Raw genomic sequence first — 19345 nt, forward strand, 5'->3', positions numbered from 1 at the left:
AATCGTATTATTTTCCCGGGCACACACATTCTGTAGACAAGTTTCTACCCTGAACTCCAAAACAGTTACCAAAAACTATTTTAAGCAACACCAAAATTTACCAATTTGTTGGCGGAGGACTCCAACTCTCCTTTTGTTATGCGATTTTCCATTCCCCCAACCGCTCCCCCCTCCCCGCCACCACTGCCCTTAAACACCCCGCCCCCCTTGACCGACTTCTAGGATCGCCCCTGTTTCTTCGAAATCGCCGGACATCTGGGTCAAATCGTATTATTTTCCCGGGCACACACATTCTGTAGACAAGTTTCTACCCTGAACTCCAAAACAGTTACCAAAAACTATTTTAAGCAACACCAAAATTTACCAATTTGTTGGCGGAGGACCCCAACTCTCCTTTTGTTATGCGATTTTCCATTCCCCCAACCGCTGCCCCCCCCCCTCCCCCCCACCACTGCTCTTAAACACCCCGCCCCCCCTTGACCGACTTCTAGAATCGCCCCTGTTTCCAATCTTGAGAAACTGGAATGTACATAAAGTGCTGCGGTAAGAAGTCGTGCGTCAGTGAAAAAACTATAATGACATTTCGTAAATTCCCCGTACCTCATAAATACTTTCAGATATCGAAACAAGATTTTGGCAAATGATAACGATTACAACACTATTTTACCATGTGATTAATATGCGGAATTTCCATATCAACAGCGATATTCAAGGGACTACAGATTTTTTTCAAAGAAGTAATGTAATTATTGAGGGCCATGGTGAAACTAGTGCTGCTGTGGGCTTTGTAACAATATACTGAAGAAGTTACATTTTTACTTTTATCCTGAGAATTTACTGTTTCATAAACTATTGGCCTGACTTGCACTCAGTTGTTGGTTTAATAGTACTGTATTTCAGGACTCTGTCGAAATTTCAACTGCATTACAATGTTAGTGAGATGAACATTTCTAAATTCTGCTGTATTTTAACGAGAGAAGCAGATTTTAACGTGTCGGCAAGACAAGTTAGAGATACCTCAAAACTCGAAAACTCGTCACAGTCATTCATGAATCAATGTCTCCTCAAGCCACCTTCTTGGTATTATGACTGACAAGACCAGCCCTGTCGTGTAACATTTGCAGTAGCTTCTTTTATCAGCATTTCAATCTCATTGAGCGTAAATTTCTTGCTGTTTGTTGCCACAGCACTTTTCACCTAGGCCCATATTCTCTGTCGGATTTAAATGACCGTGAATCAGTTAAAGACTGATTAAACTATGTCGTTTACGGTTTGCAGTTCGCGTGAAGCTTTGGCTTGTACAACACTATCATTTCCATTAATTTCCTCCTGTACATGATAGGTTAAACTTTATCTCATGGAACATTTCTTTGCACCCGGAGCAAAATATCCGCTTTCGGTCACTGCATTGTTGGAGTTTTATGCATCACAACAGAATAGTATGGCGTTCTGTCCATTACTATTGCCTAATTCCGAGGAATGTTTCGCAGCAGAACGTTATGTTCCCAGCCGGTGAACGTGTTCTTGGACGAAACTTTTATTGCAAATCTCGTATTCAGATGTACTGCACTGTTGTCATTTGTGCAACACCAACACAAAACGTTTGTACACAATACCTGACGACTACATATAAGTAGGCCGTTTAGGTTTTTATGTTGGTAACGCCAGGTAGCGCTCTGTATCAAAATCACTGGCTGTGCTGTGTGCAGTCTGTGGCTGGTTGGCATTGTTGGAATATTCGCTATTGTAGTGTTGGGCAGATGGATGTGAACAGCATATAGCGTTGCGCAGTTGGAGGTGAGCAGCCAGCAGTGGTGGATGTGGGGAGAGAGATGCCAGAGCTGCGAGAGCTCACTATGAGCGGACGACCTGGACGTATGTCCGCCAGAAAAAGGAAATTTGTAAAGATGGATATCATGAATTGATAGATATGTATATGATGTCTTGTGACCACTATTAAGGTAAATACTTTGTTTGTTCTCTATCAAAATCTTTCATTTGCTAACTATGCCTATCAGTAGTTAGTGCCTTCAGTAGTTGGAATCTTTTATTTAGCTGGCAGTATTGGCGCTCGCTGTCTTGCAGTAGTTCGAGTAACGAAGATTTTTATGAGGTAAATGATTGGCTCAAAATGGTTGAAATGGCTCTGAGCACTATGGGACTTAATATCCGAGGTCATTCGTCCCCTAGAACTTAGAACTACCTAAACCTAACTAACCTAAGGACATCACACACACCCATGCCCAAGGCAGGATTCGAACCTACGACCGTAGCGGTCACGCGGTTCCAGACTGTAGCGCCTAGTGCCGCTCGGTCACAACGGCCGGCGGTAAGTGATTCATGAAAGGTATAGGTTATTGTTAGTCAGGGCCATTCTTTCGTGGGGATTATTGAAACTCAGACTGCGTTGCGCTAAAAAATATTGTGTGTCAGTTTAGTGATGATCAGGATAAGTAAAGAGAGAACTGTCTGAGTATGTTCAGTTTTACTCAGCTGTCTTTGTATCAAATAACGTAGAAGTTTATTAGGACAGTCATTTTTAAATTTTTCTAGGGGGAGGTTTCATACAGAAAGCCAGAAAAAACGACTTTACTATGAGAGCTGACAAACGTTGATGCATCTACAGCGTGACACCACATGGTACTGTTTGCTCGTGGTTTGGCGACAGGGGCGCTTTACCAGCCGAAACGCTGGCGGCATGGTAGGAAAAGCCGGCTCGCTATTGGTGTTACCTGGGCAACGGCGTCATGTCCCCCTCCGACCAGCCAAACGTCAAAACTCGCAACTAATTTTAAGCGCATTACAATACCTAGCAATTACGCAGGTTGAATGGCATGGCAGAAAAAAGTGGCGTTGTGGAAACTTTTCAATAATACGATTTATCATAAACGACTCGCACTTGACTCTTGCTTCACCACTCAAAATCTAATTTACCCTGCTTTTAGTCTGTGAATGCCAATAGGCATTGTTAAATTTAAAAAAAGTGCGTCACTCCAAAAGAAATGCACACTATTTTTTTTTAATCCATCTTTTATTCTACATGTTTGAAAGTTTTACAGTATGTAGATACACCCTTTAGAAACAATATTTTCATTTCTCCACATAATTTCCATCCCTCTCAACTGCCTAACATCTTCTTGGAACCAGCGCCTTTATAACCGCACGGTAAAATTATGGACCAACCTGTTGGAGCCACTGTTTGGCAACGTGCGCAAGGGAGTCATCATATTCAAACCTTGTTCCACGAAGAGAGTCTTTCAGTTTCCCAAAGAGGTGATAGTCACATGGTGCCAAGTCAGGACTGTAAGGCGGGTGTTTCAGTGTTGTCCATCCGAGTTTTGTGATCGTTTCCATGGTTTTTTGACTGACATGTGGCCGTGTATTGTCGTGCAACAGCAAAACATCCTGATTTTGCCGATGTGGTCGAACATGACTCAGTCGAACTTGAAGTTTCTTCAGTGTCGTCACATATGCATCAGAATTTATGGTGGTTCCACTTGGCATGACGTCCACAAGGAAGAGTCCTTCGGAATCGAAAAACACCGTAGCCATAACTTTTACAGCATAAGGTGTGCTTTTGAATTTTTTTTTCCTTGGGTGAATTTGCATGATGCCACTCCATTGATTGCCTCTTCATCTCCGGTGAAAAATGATGGAGCCATATTTCATCACCTGTCAAAATTCTCCCAAGAAATTCATCTCCACCATTCGCGTACTGTTCCAAAAGTTCGCTGCATACCGTTTTTCTCGTTTCTTTGTGAACCACTGTCAACATCCTGGGAACCCACGTGGCACAAACCTTTTTTAATGCCAACACTTTCAGTATTCTGCAAACATTTCCTTCCCATATGCTAACAAAGCGTGAAATTAGTTCACTGTGATGTGTCTGTCAGCAGTCACCAATTCGTTAACTCTGTGCACATTGTCTGGAGTGTGTGCAGTACGAGGCCTGCTGCTACGAGGGCAATCCTCAATATTGCCGTGCCTGCTTTCATCACGTAACCTGCTTGCCCACCGACTAACTGTACTGCGATCGACAGCAGCATCTCCATACACCATTTTCAACCTCTTGTGGATGTCTTGTGGATGTCTCGTTTTCAAAGTACAGGAATTCTATGACAGCACGTTGCTTCTGACGAACGTTAAGTGTAGCAGCCATCTTGAAGACATGCTGTGACGACGCCACTCACGGGAACAGGTTGAACTAAGTTCGAAAACAAGCGGGAAGGGTGTATGTACACAGTGTAAAACTTTCACACATGCAGAATGAAAACAGTATTTTTTCAAAAATAGATTCTTTTGGAGTGACCCTCGTATTATTACAATCTGTGTATTGGCTAACAATACGAGCCCCTGACAACCATTCCATTCGGTGAAATCCACATATCAATAGCACTTCCTATTTCCGCACCATCTGACGTGCACGTTTTATATGATTCACCTCATGTAAGGCAAACGACAGGGAAACGGGTAGGCCTCTGTGCATTCAGTATCGAGCAGTGCGTGACGTTCGCCGCCTCATTCGGCCAGCAGGACAATGGCCAGCGTCGTAAGGCTATGGAGGTCAATGACAGCGGGCTGCTATAAGTACGGCGGTGCCCCACAGAGCGGCATCAGTCAGTGCACCGGCGCTACCCCTGACAGCGACATGCAGCTCCTGGTGGCGTCCGCTCTCTTGCTGCTCGCAGGGTGCGCCTCTGCGCGGCCAGAAGCGCCTGCGCAGCAGTACGGCGCGCCAGACGCGGCTCCGTACCCTCCCTCAGGCTGGCGTCCGGAAGGTCGGCAGTTCTTCCTGCCTTCCAGGAGCTCCGGCCTGTACGCGCCGCCGCCACAGCAATACGGCCCTCCGCCCCCGCCCGCCCCCACGACCACAGAGGCTGCCGAGACCACCACCACCGAGCTGCCCACCACGACGGCTCCCTCAGACGCGGCTGCCGACGGCTCCCGCGCCCTGGAGTCCGGCGTGTACTACCTGCTGCAGCCGGACGGCCGCCTCCAGCGCATCACCTACGCCCACGGGCCCGCCACCCCCTTCTCGGCCTCCGCCTCCGCCGTCTCCCCGCTGCTGCCGGAGCGGCTGTCGCTGCCCGCAGACCCCGGCTACCTGGCGCGCTTCCACTACCAGAACCTGCTGCCTCAGGGAGCACCTGTCTTCGCCTACAGGCAGGCCGGCCTGATGCGCATCTTCTGAAAAACTGCGTCTTTGTGCAGAGGACTGTGCCGTGACTACAGTGAAATGTACATGTCACTTCAGAAGTTGACCAATGCGTCATCACTGCAAAGTTTGTTGCCACTGTGTGGCGTTTCTGTATTGTGCTAAACACGTTCTCGTGACACGGTTCATTTTCTCTGTTTCCTGAAATCACTATTGTCTTGCAATTTTTTCTTATGTGTCATGTTACTGTGCTTTTCTCAGTATATATATGTACAAAATAGATGAAACAATAAATAAACCTTCTAGCTCCTCCAGAATGCCTTTTGTTACCATAAATAAACTACCTCTTGCCTTAGATGTTGTAAACAGTTAAATATTTCAGAGAGAGATTTCACGACCTCGGTGAATCAGGAGATGATATCTCATTTCAATTTACACAGTCTTGCTCGCATTTAAGTTTGCTTTTAGAGGGCTTGTTTCGATCTTCTACAAGATGGTCTTCAGATCTTGCATTCCTTGATGACTGTAGGAACCGTCAGCGTGGAGCAGCACCATCTTCATAGGCGTTTGATTAAGTTATAATATTTATAAATAGCTGTTTTTCCTGGAACAATGTTCCAAACATTTAAAAAGTCATGTAATCGACTGAGCCTAATAAGAGGAACATTATAACACAGTGAGAAAACATGTAGTTTACTGTGACTAAAAATTAATAAAATCATTTAACATACATAAAAATTAATCATACCACTTGTTGTATTAATATTTAACGAATATTTGCCCTACAATTATGCGTTATCGTGCAACTGCAGTCTTTCAGCTATCGATAGACCTGTGTGATATCATCAAAAAGTCACCCATCACAGTTGTGTCAGCTTCTTACCCTCTAGGTCATCACAACTACATTTCATCAACACGAAGTATCTAGTTAATTACTGTAATGAGTTTCCTGTTCATTGAATGGAGCCAGTGACTGAAGATTTTATGTAATACAAGTAGTTTTGAAAGTTTTCTTACTTAAATAGATTAAGAAATATTTTTAAATAAATTACAGTTCTATTTAATGAAGAGATCGATTGAAGGGTGAACAGATAATCGAGGTCTATTATACTAAAAATTCCTTTAAATTAGATGCTGAAAAGTTAAAACTGAAAATGTAGCCTAATTTAAGTGTAATAAGGAAATAATACAAGAAAATGTACTATAAACAGCAATAATAGAGAAGGGAATTGTAGAATCTGAAGAGTATATTATTAAACTAGAGAGATTTACGAATAGAAATGTATCACTAGTATTATAAAGCTAAGTCACTATATTACAGCGATCAGCTTACAATATTTATATAAATGCGAACGATTCACCATCTCCATATGTAAAGAAATGTCCATTTATTTGTTTGTAATTTATACAAATCTTCAGCTTTATTCCGATCTTGATGAAATTTTGCACACTTTACTTTCAAGTCAAGAGGAAGATCACTGTCTACATAAGGTTTCGTAATCTAACTTGGAACGTATATGTATGTAATATATAAAGGGGAAAGGTTGTTACCAGAAGTTTCTTTAAGTTTCTGGTCGATTTGTTCCAAATTTCTAAGCGATCCCTTGATGAAAATTTGGACGGACATAGGCTGTATATATATTTTTAATACAAACAATATATAAACATATATATATATGATATAAATAAGGGATAAACTTTATTACCAAACGTTACGTATTCATACGTCGCATTGCGTTAACACCCAGTAGTTCAAATACGGCCTTCGACTTACAGCGACTGCAGTTTCCCATGTGGCTTGCATTCGCTAAGAGCAGCAACAGGTTCACATTTTATGTGGCAGATATTGAACATGTCAGGAAACGCTGTCATTGGAGCTAGTGAATTATAAACGTTATAACTAGAGATTTTATGGCAAACGACAAGAAATGCTATGGGTTTGTTATAGGTAAAAGATAGAGACAAATGAAAAGAGATCAGGCTACTTTCTGAAGAGTTCAGAGAATGTTGGTGTTCAAATCAAAAAGAAGGCTGGCTTTTCTAGAATATCTTTACAGAATGAGATGGAGAGATTCATTTATTAAATGTTCCAGTATTTTTCAAAAATAGATCATCAGTTTCCTTGATCACAGAAACCAAAAAAATTCCACAAAGTAACAATATTCAAGAAGCATAAACAATAGATCATTCTTTATAAATCAAGCACAAGACTTGAGACATATTTACATAGCACAAATCTAAAACTGAAGGGACAGAATTTACAACACGGGTAGGAAATGATAAAATAATGGAATATTTAGTAAAATTTTAAAAAAAGGCGAGGAACTTGAGTGCTACTAGCTGGTCATTACGCTGTCGTTGCGGGTGGATAGGAATTTTTATGTAGTGGAAACAAAACCGGCACAAGAGTTGCCTACTGTCATTGCGCACTATTTTGTACTTCGGCAGCACTGACATATGCAGGAGCACGGGGCATGCATTTCTGCAGCCCACAGCGACAAAGTGGCTCGCTACTTTGAGTCGCATATCAAACCTATTAACAGAGTGAATTAATTTCAAAGTATGGAAATGAAAATTGTTCATTGATTTTATGTAACTGTGCTTCAATTTTATCTTTAATCTCTAATTTTTGTCTATTGACTATGTATACGAGTACATTCGTGAAATATCAGAATGAATATGAACAACATATGTAAAATGCCACTACGCCATTTTTACAATCTGTTTATGCTCCGTCATTTCTCCATGCAAGGACACACCGCACACTTCACAACGGCCAGTATTTTCCTTTCCAAGTCCATGACAGCCCATCTCCTTGGATGACGTGGGGTACCTCCTGCCAAAGCACCTTTCGTGTACCTGTCAACTCTCCACTCACAAAGAAAGCACCATAAATAATCGCTAGCCGGCATCCTACTGTCGTGCTCCTTGTACATGTCGAGATGCTGTGTGACGAGGGTTCCATCTTGTTGCGGCACAAGCTGAGGTTCATGTTAACATAGTGCTTGTATTCAGTAAACTCAAACACCAACAATGTATAGGAGAAATTAATGCTGCAAATTTGATAATCAATGAGAATAAGAGTAAAATAATTTATAACCAAAATATCAAAAATAAAGTTGTATGAACTAACAATGAAGTCATAAAAAGAGTAGATGAGATTTTATATTTGGGAGAGTACAAGTCAAGAACAGGTTGGACAGGAAAAGAAACAAACAGAAGTGTGAAAATGTCTTGAGGGGCTTTCAGTAAACGAAATAGGGTTTTTCAAAACAAAATTTCCTGGGAGATTTTATTGTCATTAGTAATACCAGTTTTTACTTATGGTTGTGAGAATGGACTTTCAAAGCGAAAATTATTCAAAAATTTCTACATATCTACATATACACTCGGCTAGCCACAAAGCGGTATGTGGCAGAGGGCACAATTCGCGTCAAAGTCATATTTTCCACCCTCTGTTCCACTAGCGGGTCGCGCGAGGGAAAAACGACTGTCTGAACGCCTCAGTACGTCTGAACACAAAATTTGTTCCATGATTCTACAACAGATCGATGTCAGTGAAATTGGCCGGTAATTAAGTGCATCCGATTTTCTACCCTTTTTATACACTCCTGGAAATTGAAATAAGAACACCGTGAATTCATTGTCCCAGGAAGGGGAAACTTTATTGACACATTCCTGGGGTCAGATACATCACATGATCACACTGACAGAACCACAGGCACATAGACACAGGCAACAGAGCATGCACAATGTCGGCACTAGTACAGTGTATATCCACCTTTCGCAGCAATGCAGGCTGCTATTCTCCCATGGAGACGATCGTAGAGATGCTGGATGTAGTCCTGTGGAACGGCTTGCCATGCCATTTCCACCTGGCGCCTCAGTTGGACCAGCGTTCGTGCTGGACGTGCAGACCGCGTGAGACGACGCTTCATCCAGTCCCAAACATGCTCAATGGGGGACAGATCCGGAGATCTTTCTGGCCAGGGTAGTTGACTTACACCTTCTAGAGCACGTTGGGTGGCACGGGATACATGCGGACGTGCATTGTCCTGTTGGAACAGCAAGTTCCCTTGCCGGTCTAGGAATGGTAAAACGATGGGTTCGATGACGGTTTGGATGTACCGTGCACTATTCAGTGTCCCCTCGACGATCACCAGTGGTGTACGGCCAGTGAAGGAGATCGCTCCCCACACCATGATGCCGGGTGTTGGCCCTGTGTGCCTCGTTCGTATGCAGTCCTGATTGTGGCGCTCACCTGCACGGCGCCAAACACGCATACGACCATCATTGGCACCAAGGCAGAAGCGACTCTCATCGCTGAAGACGACACGTCTCCATTCGTCCCTCCATTCACGCCTGTCGCGACACCACTGGAGGCGGGCTGCACGATGTTGGGGCGTGAGCGGAAGACGGCCTAACGGTGTGTGGGACCGTAGCCCAGCTTCATGGAGACGGTTGCGAATGGTCCTCGCCGATACCCCAGGAGCAACAGTGTCCCTAATTTGCTGGGAAGTGGCGGTGCGGTCCCCTACGGCACTGCGTAGGATCCTACGGTCTTGGCGTGCATCCGTGTGTCGCTGCGGTCCGGTCCCAGGTCGACGGGCACGTGCACCTTCCGCCGACCACTGGCGACAACATCGATGTACTGTGGAGACCTCACGCCCCACGTGTTGAGCAATTCGGCGGTACGTCCACCCGGCCTCCCGCATGCCCACTATACGCCCTCGCTCAAAGTCCGTCAACTGCACATACGGTTCACGTCCACGCTGTCGCGGCATGCTACCAGTGTTAAAGACTGCGATGGAGCTCCGTATGCCACGGCAAACTGGCTGACACTGACGGCGGCGGTGCACAAATGCTGCGCAGCTAGCGCCATTCGACGGCCAACACCGCGGTTCCTGGTGTGTCCGCTGTGCCGTGCGTGTGATCATTGCTTGTACAGCCCTCTCGCAGTGTCCGGAGCAAGTATGGTGGGTCTGACACACCGGTGTCAATGTGTTCTTTTTTCCATTTCCACGAGTGTAGATTGCTATGACCTGGGCCTTCTTCCAGTCCCGTGGAATTTTTCGCTGTTCCATTGATCTCTGATAGATAATGTATAAGAATGGTGCTATATTTGTAACATAGTCAACATATAATCTTATGGGATACCTTCTGGGCCAGATGCCTTCCTGGCGTCTAAGGATCTTGAATGTTTTACAATCCCAGATGCACTAAACACTATGTCAGCCATCCTTGAATTTGTTAGATAGTTGAAACGGGGAATGGTGCTGCAGTCCTCTACCTTAAACGAGTTTTTAAAAGCTAGGCTTAGAATTTTGGCCTTCTGTTTATCATCATTAGTTACATTACCCGTACTGTCAGCAAGAGAAAGTACTGAATTATTTGTAGCGTTCATAGATTTTACGTACGACAAAATTTTTTGGAGTTATTTTTAGAATCTGAGATAAAAAAATTGCTGTCAAATTCGTTAAAAGAATCTCTCATTGTCCTTCTGACAGATGCTTTCACTTCGCATAATTTCTGTTTGTCAGTGGTGCAGTGACTACGTTTAAAACGACTCCGAAAAACTCTCTGCTTTCTAAGCAACTTCCTAATATGTTTGTTGTACCAAGGTGGATCCTCTCCCTGCCCTATATTACTGCTGGGAACATACTTCTCTAGAACATGGTGGACAATACCTTTAAATTCCGACCAAAGATGCTCAATATCTTTGTGACCCGCGGTGAATGCTTGGAGCTGACTATGAAGATATTCATTAATGACACTTTTATTTGCTTTCCCAAACACGAAAACTCTACGCTGGTTTTTTTTTTTTTTTTTTTTTTTTTTTTTTTTTTTTTTTTTTTTTTTTTTTTTTTTTGCAGCTTCCACTGACATAGAAGTCACAACGACATTATCGTCGCTAATACCTTCTTCTAGATTAACTTCCTCAAAAAGATCAGGTCTGTTTGGCGCCAAGATATCTAATATGTTCCCATCTCGAGTTGGTTTTCAAACCAATTGCTCAAGGTTGTATGTTGACAGCGCTCATAGAATAATTGCACACGAATCTTTGATTCTGCCCCCTGAGATAAACGCGTAATTTTCCCAGTCAATGGATGCCAGATTAAAGTCTCCACCTATAACTGATGGATAATTTGGATATTTATTTCCTGTGTACTCGAGACTTTCCCTGAAACATTCTGCGACGTTTGTTGCGAATGCTGATGGTCTATAAAAACATCCTAATACAATGGAAATCCCTTGTCTGATTGACAGCTTTATCCAGACTATTTCACAGTCCGACCCAGTATCGATCTCAACTGCATTTAAACAGCTTTTAACTGCAATGAACACACCACCTCCCGTAGCATGCCCTATCCTTCCTAAACATTGTCCGATCAGAGTTCAAAATTTCACTGCTTTGATGTCTGGTTTCAACCAGCTTTCGGTACCTAATACAATATTGGCATTGCTACTGTTTATTTCGGAGAGTAACTTGCGGACCTTGCTACAGACTCTTCGACAATTTACTAACATGACTTTAAGCATATTTAAATCCTTTGGAATGACCTGTTTAGGCGAACTAACAATTTTTAGAGTTGGCACACTCACATCAGTGACATGAACTGGTAATTTTTCAGGCCAACGGTTTGTTTCCCGTTGGGAGGAACCTAATTTAAAACACCGCCATGTGCTCGCCACCCTTGATCTATCGAGGGGCGTCCTACAACCTTCCACCACATAGCGTAGGTCGAGGAATCTACAACCATTTTCGTCACAGAGTCGACGTAGCCTCTGGTTTAGATTCTCCACTCGACTCCAAACCAGAGGATCCCGGTCCACCCTGGGTAAAATACTGCAGATCATCAGCTTGGCTTCCACTCCTCGAGAAATGGAGGCCGCCTTCGCCAATTTAGCCAACCGTCTATAGGGCCCAAGGATTTCCTCGGATCACCGACGACAAGCATCGTTGGTGCCGACATGTGCAACAATCTGCAGCTGGATGCAACCCGCACGCTCGACAGCCACCGGAAGAGCCTCTTCCACATCCTGGACAAGGCCCCCCGGCAAGCACACCGAGTGAACGTTGGACTTCTTCCCCGCCCTAGCCACTATGTCCCTGAGGGGCTCATGACCCGCCTAACATTTTAGCTCCCAATAACTAACAAACCCTTACCCCCACTAGCCTGTCCGGACCTTGCTGACAGAGCGGTCACTGTTGTTGTTGTTGTGGTCTTCAGTCCTGAGACTCGTTTGATGCAGCTCTCCATGCTACTCTATTCTGTGCAAGCTTCTTCATTTCCCAGTACCTACTGCAACCTACATCCTTCTGAATCTGCTTGGTGTATTCACCTCTTGGTCTCCCTCTACGATTTTTACCCTCCACGCTGCCCTCCAATACTAAATTGGTGATCCCTTGATGCCTCAGAATATGTCCTACCAACCGATCCCTTCTTCCAGTCAAGTTGTGCCACAAACTTCTATTCTCCCCAATCCTATTCAGCACCTCCTCATTAGTTATGTGATCTACCCATCTAATCTTCAGCATTCTTCTGTAGCACCACATTTCGAAAGCTTCTATTCTCTTCTTGTCTAAACTATTTATCGTCCATGTTTCACTTCCATACATGGCTACACTCCATACAAATACTTTCAGAAAACACTTAAATCAATACTAGATGGTAACAAATTTCTCTTCTTCAGAAACGCTTTCCTTGCCATTGCCAGTCTACATTTTATATCCTCTCTACTTCGACCATCATCAGTTATCTTACTCCCCAAATAGCAAAACTCCTTTACTACTTTAAGTGTCTCATTTTCTAATCTAATTCCCTCAGAATCACCCGACTTAATTCGACTACATTCCATTATCGTCGTTTTGCTTTTGTTGATGTTCATCTTATATCCTCCCTTCAAGACACCATCCATTCCGTTCAACTGCTCTTCCAAGTCCTTTGCTGTCTCTGACAGAATCACTATGTCATCGGCGTACCTCAAAGTTTTTTATTTCTTCTCCATGGATTTTAATACCTACTCCGAATTTTTCTTTTGTTTTCTTCACTGCTTGCTCAATATACAGATTGAATAACATTGGAGAGAGGCTACAACCCTGTCTCACTCCCTTCCCAACCACTGCTTCCCTTTCATGCCCCTCAACTCTTATAACTGCCATTTGGTTTCTATACAAATTGTAAATAGCCTTTCGCTCCCTATATTTTACCCTTGCCACCTTCAGAATTTGAAAGAGAGTATTCCAGTCAACATTGTCAAAAGCTTTCTCTAAGTCTTCAAATGCTAGGAACGTAGGTTTGCCTTTCCTAAATCTAGTTTCTAAGATAAGCCGTAGGGTCATTATTGCCTCACGTGTTCCAATATTTCTACGGAATCCAAACTCATCTTCCCAAGGTCGGCTTCTACTAGTTTTTCCATTCGTCTGTAAAGAATTCGTGTTAGTATTTTGCAGCCGTGACTCATTAAATTGATAGGTCGGTAATTTTCACATCTGTCAACACCTGCTTTCTTTGGGATTGGGGTTATTATATTCTTCTTGAAGTCTGAGGGTATTTCGCCTGTCTCATATATCTTGCTCACCAGATGGTAGAGTTTTGTCAGGACTGGCTCTCCCAAGGCCGTCAGTGGTTCTAATGGAATGTTGTCTACTCCTGGGGCCTTGTTTCGACTCAGGTCTTTCAGTGCTCTGTCGAACTCTTCACGCAGTATCATATCTCCCATTTCTTCTTCATCTACATCCTCTTCCATTTCCATAATGTTGTCCTCAAGTACATCGCCCTTTTATAGACCCTCTATATACTCCTTCCACCTTTCTGCTTTCCCTTGTTTGCTTAGAACTGGGTTTTCATCTGAGCTCTTGATATTCATGCAAGTGGTTCTCTTTTCTCCAAAGGTCTCTTTAACTTTCCTGTAGGCAGTATCTACCTTACCCCTAGTGAGATAAGCCTCTGCATCCTTCCACTTATCCTCTAGCCATCCCTGCTTAGATATTTTGCACTTCCTGTCGATCTCATTTTTGAGACGTTTGTTTTCCTTTTTGCCTACTTCATTTACTGCATTTTTATATTTTCTCCTTTCATCAATTAAATTCAATATTTCTTCTGTTACCCAAGGATTTCTACTAGCCCTCGTCTTTTTATCTACTTGATCCTCTGCTGCCTTCACTGCTTCATCCCTCAAAGCTACCCATTCTTCTTCTACTGTATTTCTTTCCCCCATTCCTGCCATTTGTTCCCTTACGTTCTCCCTGAAACTCTGTACAACCTCTCGTTTAGTCAGTTTATCCAGGTCCCATCTCCCTAAATTCCCACCTTTTTGCAGTTTCTTCAGTTTTAATCTACAGTTCATAACCAATAGATTGTGGTCAGGGTCCACATCTGCCCCTGGAAATGTCTTACAATTTAAAACCTGGTTCCTAAATCTCTGTCTTACCATTATATAATCTATCTGATACCTTTTAGTATCTCCAGGGTTCTTCCATGTATACAACCTTCTTTCATGATTCTTGAACCAAGTGGTAGCTACGATTAAGTTATGCTCTGCACAAAATTCTACCAGGCGGCTTCCTCTTTCATTTCTTACCCCCAATCCATATTTACCTACTACGTTTCCTTCTCTCCCTTTTCCTACTACCGAATTCCAGTCACCCATGATTATTAAATTTTCATCTCCCTTCACTATCTGAATAATTTCTTTTATTTCATCATACATTTCTTCAATTTTTTCGTCATCTGCAGAGCTAGTTGGCATATAAACTTGTACTACTGTAGTAGGCGTGGGCTTCGTGTCTATCTTGGCCACAATAATGCGTTCACTATGCTGTTTGTAGTAGCTTACCCGCATTCCTATTTTTTTTATTTATTATTAAACCTACTCCTGCAATACCCCTATTTGACTTTGTATTTATAATCCTGTATTCGCCTGAGCAAAAGTCTTGTTCCTCCTGCCACCGAACTTCACTAATTCCCACTATATCTAACTTTAACCTATCCATTTCCCTTTTTAAATTTTCTAACCTACCTGCCCGATTAAGGGATCTGACATTCCGCGCCCCGTTCCATAGAACGCCAGTTTTCTTTCTCCTGATAACGACACCCTCTTGAGTAGTCCCCGCCCGGAGATCCGAATGGGGGACTATTTTACCTCCGAAATATTTTACCCAAGAGGACGCCATCATCATTAACCATACAGTAAAGCTGCATGCCCTCGGGAAAAATTACGGCTGTAGTTTCCCCTTACTTTCAACCGTTCACAGTGCCAACACAACAAGGCTGTTTTGGTTAGTGTTACAAGGCCAGATCAGTCAATCATCCATACTGTTGCCCCTGCAACTACTGAAAAGGCTGCTGCCCCTCTTCAGGAACCACGCGTTTGTCTGGCCTCTCAACAGATACCCCTCCGTTGTGGTTACACCTACGGTACGGCTATCTGTATCGTTGAGGCACGCAAGCCTCCCCACCAACGGCAAGGCCCATGGTTCATGGGGGGAAGGAGCGGTCACTATCCTGGCAGAAGGTGTTTTCTGATCCGGCTAGCCTCTCCCCCAGCATCAGATAGCACACTGAGTCTATTGGCAAAGTTTAGGTTTGTTCAGAGAGCACGTCAGAGATTTTTTAGAAGGGACGAAAAAACATATGGGTCTGAAAGCAGACTGCTTGGAAGAACTAATTACGGCTATAAACAAAAGGAAATGGATGTAGGCCTATTACATAGTCAAGAAAGTGGAGCAGATGCACCGAGGAAGTTTTTTGGATTTTATGAAATAAGAAAAGACCGAGACAACAATCTAATGGAAGATGGGTAGATGGAGGTGGAAAACATGCAGGAGTCACATCGACAGCCGAAGACCGTTACGCCTGGATAAGTTGAGAGAAAGCCTTTGTCTAAGAGTAGCACAGTATGCTTAATGGCAGCAGTTGATGTTGCTGCTGCTGCTACTGATGATTTATAGTATTTGTTCATTGCCAGAGTATCAGCATGGTAAAATATATCGCTGAACGTTAGTTTATAATTTAAGATACGATGTGTGACGTTGCTGGTTAACATAACATTTAGTTAACTTCAGATAAAACCTTATAAATACAGTTTCTAGGAAGTCGTTAATTCCGCTGGACAATAAGAGCACGTAACTAATTAAAATCATACGCTTGACAGATAACTAAAGCTGTAAAGTTAAATGACTGCTGAAGAACGAAATGTTGCAAAATGAAATAATATTTAAGATATCTTTAAAAGTGTAGTGGGTACAGATAACAATGCTGACTTTCGCAAACCACATAAGTCACCACGTCTAAGGTCTTCCACACTTCTTGAATGGAAAGGGTCGCCTTCTTATCGCAGAATAAAGGATGAATAAAACTTAAACAAATAATTTCCTAGAAATAAACATCTGAATGCAGTAGCGGGAGTGAAATGTGGACTGTTAAATAATCTAAAAGCAGAGCATACTGTACCGGTTTTAAATGTGATACTATAGACAGATTTTAAACACGATGCTGGCATATAAGCTATGACATGGAGAATTACTAGAAACGTAAGGCGAGGGAAGAGTGTTATGGAAAATCCATAGAGAATAAGACACCTGTTGGTGGAGTATTTACTGAGATGTCTAGGAACAGATTACTTGGCAATGATAAGATCAGCAGATCGGAAAAAAATGGAGAGACCGATCATATTAGTCCATGTAAAAGAGGTCGTTAGGGATTCTTGGAGCAATAAGTACAGATGTAAAATTTAGCACAAGGTAGGAAGCGATGTAAGAGATGCAACACTGACCATTTAGACACAAATGGAAAAATTAAGGACTGAAATGTGCTTGCTTCACTTCCTCACTGGTCGATCTCCTTTCATGACTTACATATAAATTTTGATAGGGCTGATTTCTCTCTCTCTGAGCTGCAGTGGGATATTTCATTATCGATTATGATTTCGTTAAAATCTTGCAGCCATATGTTAGTGAATAAATCTTTGGCGAGGAAAGCGCAGACACATGTCCGATAAATCATTTGTTATATCGCCAGCGCTATCGCCAGCGATCAGTCGCTCACTTCGACGCCGCCGCACTCGAGCGAATTACCAGTTTCAACCAAGACATCGAACGCTAATTTGTTGTGAAATTCTACTGTGGAAGAAGAACTGCTGTGTTTGGCAGCATTGGCAGTCTATGTCCGTATGTCGACTGTATTTGTGGCAGTCTTCAGTCCATGGTCTGATTTGATGCAGCTCTCCGCTACTCTATTTTGTGCAACCAGTTATGCCCTAAATTTCCTTCCTCTCCATTCTGTTCAGTATCTTCTCATTAGTTACTTTGTCTACCCAGCTAATCTTCAGTATTCTTCTCTAGCAGCACATTTCAAAAGCTTCTATTCTGTTCTTACCTGAAGTACCCGTCGTCCATGTATTACTTCCGTACATGGCTACACTCCATACGAACGTATTCAGAAAAATCTTCCCAACACTTAAATTTATATTCGCCGTTAATAAATTTCTCTTTCTCAGAAACATTTCTCTTGCATTGTCGTTCTATATTTTCTATCCTCTCTACTTCGCCCATCATAAGTTATTTCACTGCCTAAGTAGCAAAGCTCATCGACTACTTTTAGTGTTTCATTTCCTAATCTAACTCTCTCAGCATCTTCTAATTTAATTCGACTATATTCCATTATCGTTGTTTTGCTTTTATTAATGACCACTTATGTCTTTTCAAGACACTGTCCATTCCATCCAATTGAACTTCCAAATCCTTGGAGTCTCCGACAGAATTACGATGTCATCGGTGAACCTCAAAGTTTCTTTTTATTTTCCCTTTCTAAATTTCCCCTTTCATTTCTTCACAGCTTACTCACTGTAAAGCAGTAATAACACAGAGGATAGGCTACAACACCAATTCCCTTTTCAACGGCTACTTCCCTTATGTGCTCTTCGAGACTTATAACTACCGTCTGATTTCTGTACAAGTTCTAAATAACCTTTTGCCCTCTATATTTTACACCTCCAACCTTCAGAAATTTAAAGAGTGCATTCCAGCCAACACTGTCGAAAACGTTCTCCAAATATTGCCTTAATCTGTCTTCTAAGATAAGTCGTTGGGTCAAAATCGTTTCGTATGTTCCAACATTTCTTCGGCATTCAAACTGAGCTTGTTATCGGCTTCTACAAATTTTTTCCATTCTTCCGTGAATAATTCGTGTCAGAACTGACCTGTCAAACTGATCGTTCCGTAATATTCAACCCTCTGAGAACTCACCCTCTTTGGAATTAGAATTATTTTATTCTGCTTGAAGTGTGAAGATATTTTCTCTGTATCATATACCTAGCACACTAGGTGGAATAGTTCAGGCATGGCTGGTCTCCCAATAATATCAGCAGCTCTGAAGGAATGTTGACGAATACTTACAAAAAATAAATAAAAATATCGCCAGAATTTCGAGGTGAATCTATGTGAAATTTAGGCATTTTGTTCACAAGAATAGTACTGTGCCACGTACCTCAAATTTGGAGTACGTTTCTATTTGCCACACCTTTTCAGTCACACACTGGGATGCACCTGATAACCTTACCGCACCAGAACCGTGTCTGCAGGAAGCTCGGAAAGTTTACCCTCATCTGACAACGCAACGTTGCGCAATGGTCCTAGTGTGGGACGACATGCGTAACTTGCTTCCTGAAGTCCCTAGAATCATCTACATGTCCATGCATAAGCAAACTCCATGCCAGGTTGATTTCGTTGCCTGTCCTCTCCATGGTGATGCAGTTTTAATGGCTACCATTGTAACTCGCGAGCAAGACTACTACGACCACAGTATTACTGTACCTGAGAGTGAATGCGCTTCGGTCGGCTTATCGTTAGTCAGCGCGAAACTGGGATTAACAGTATATGCAGAACCTGCCTAAATGCATTAGCAGTGAGCGTTTTACTTATTCACCACTGTATTCGTTTACTGTAACGTCATCGAGTGTTCCCGACAATGGCCAAGTGCAGCGATATCGTGGCTGACTAATACCGCTGAGTGACGTTTAGGGACAAACGAAGTTAACATTGTGGTAGTTCCAAGATTAAACTATCACAACGAGGACGCTACCAACCTTGCACTAGTACCTGGACCAGATGATCACAAGAAGACTGATACTGCAGAATTCACAAGGTCACCAGGCTGCGCTCACGGTTACGCATAAAATCGGCCGTAC

General features: G+C 42.7%; 1 protein-coding gene across 1 annotated transcript in view; it reads left to right on the forward strand.

The window, feature by feature from the left end:
- The first annotated feature begins 4537 nt into the window (after positions 1-4537).
- The window catches only part of LOC124594532 (potassium/sodium hyperpolarization-activated cyclic nucleotide-gated channel 4-like), a 57194-nt gene continuing 42386 nt past the window's right edge, over positions 4538-19345 (forward strand). Inside the window, exon 1 of the mRNA XM_047132905.1 lies at positions 4538-5011. Within this exon, the coding sequence (XP_046988861.1) occupies positions 4538-5011 (474 nt within the window). The remainder of the gene's footprint in view (positions 5012-19345) is intronic.

Source organism: Schistocerca americana, chromosome 2, assembly GCF_021461395.2.
Source record: "Schistocerca americana isolate TAMUIC-IGC-003095 chromosome 2, iqSchAmer2.1, whole genome shotgun sequence".
NCBI lineage: Eukaryota > Metazoa > Arthropoda > Insecta > Orthoptera > Acrididae > Schistocerca > Schistocerca americana.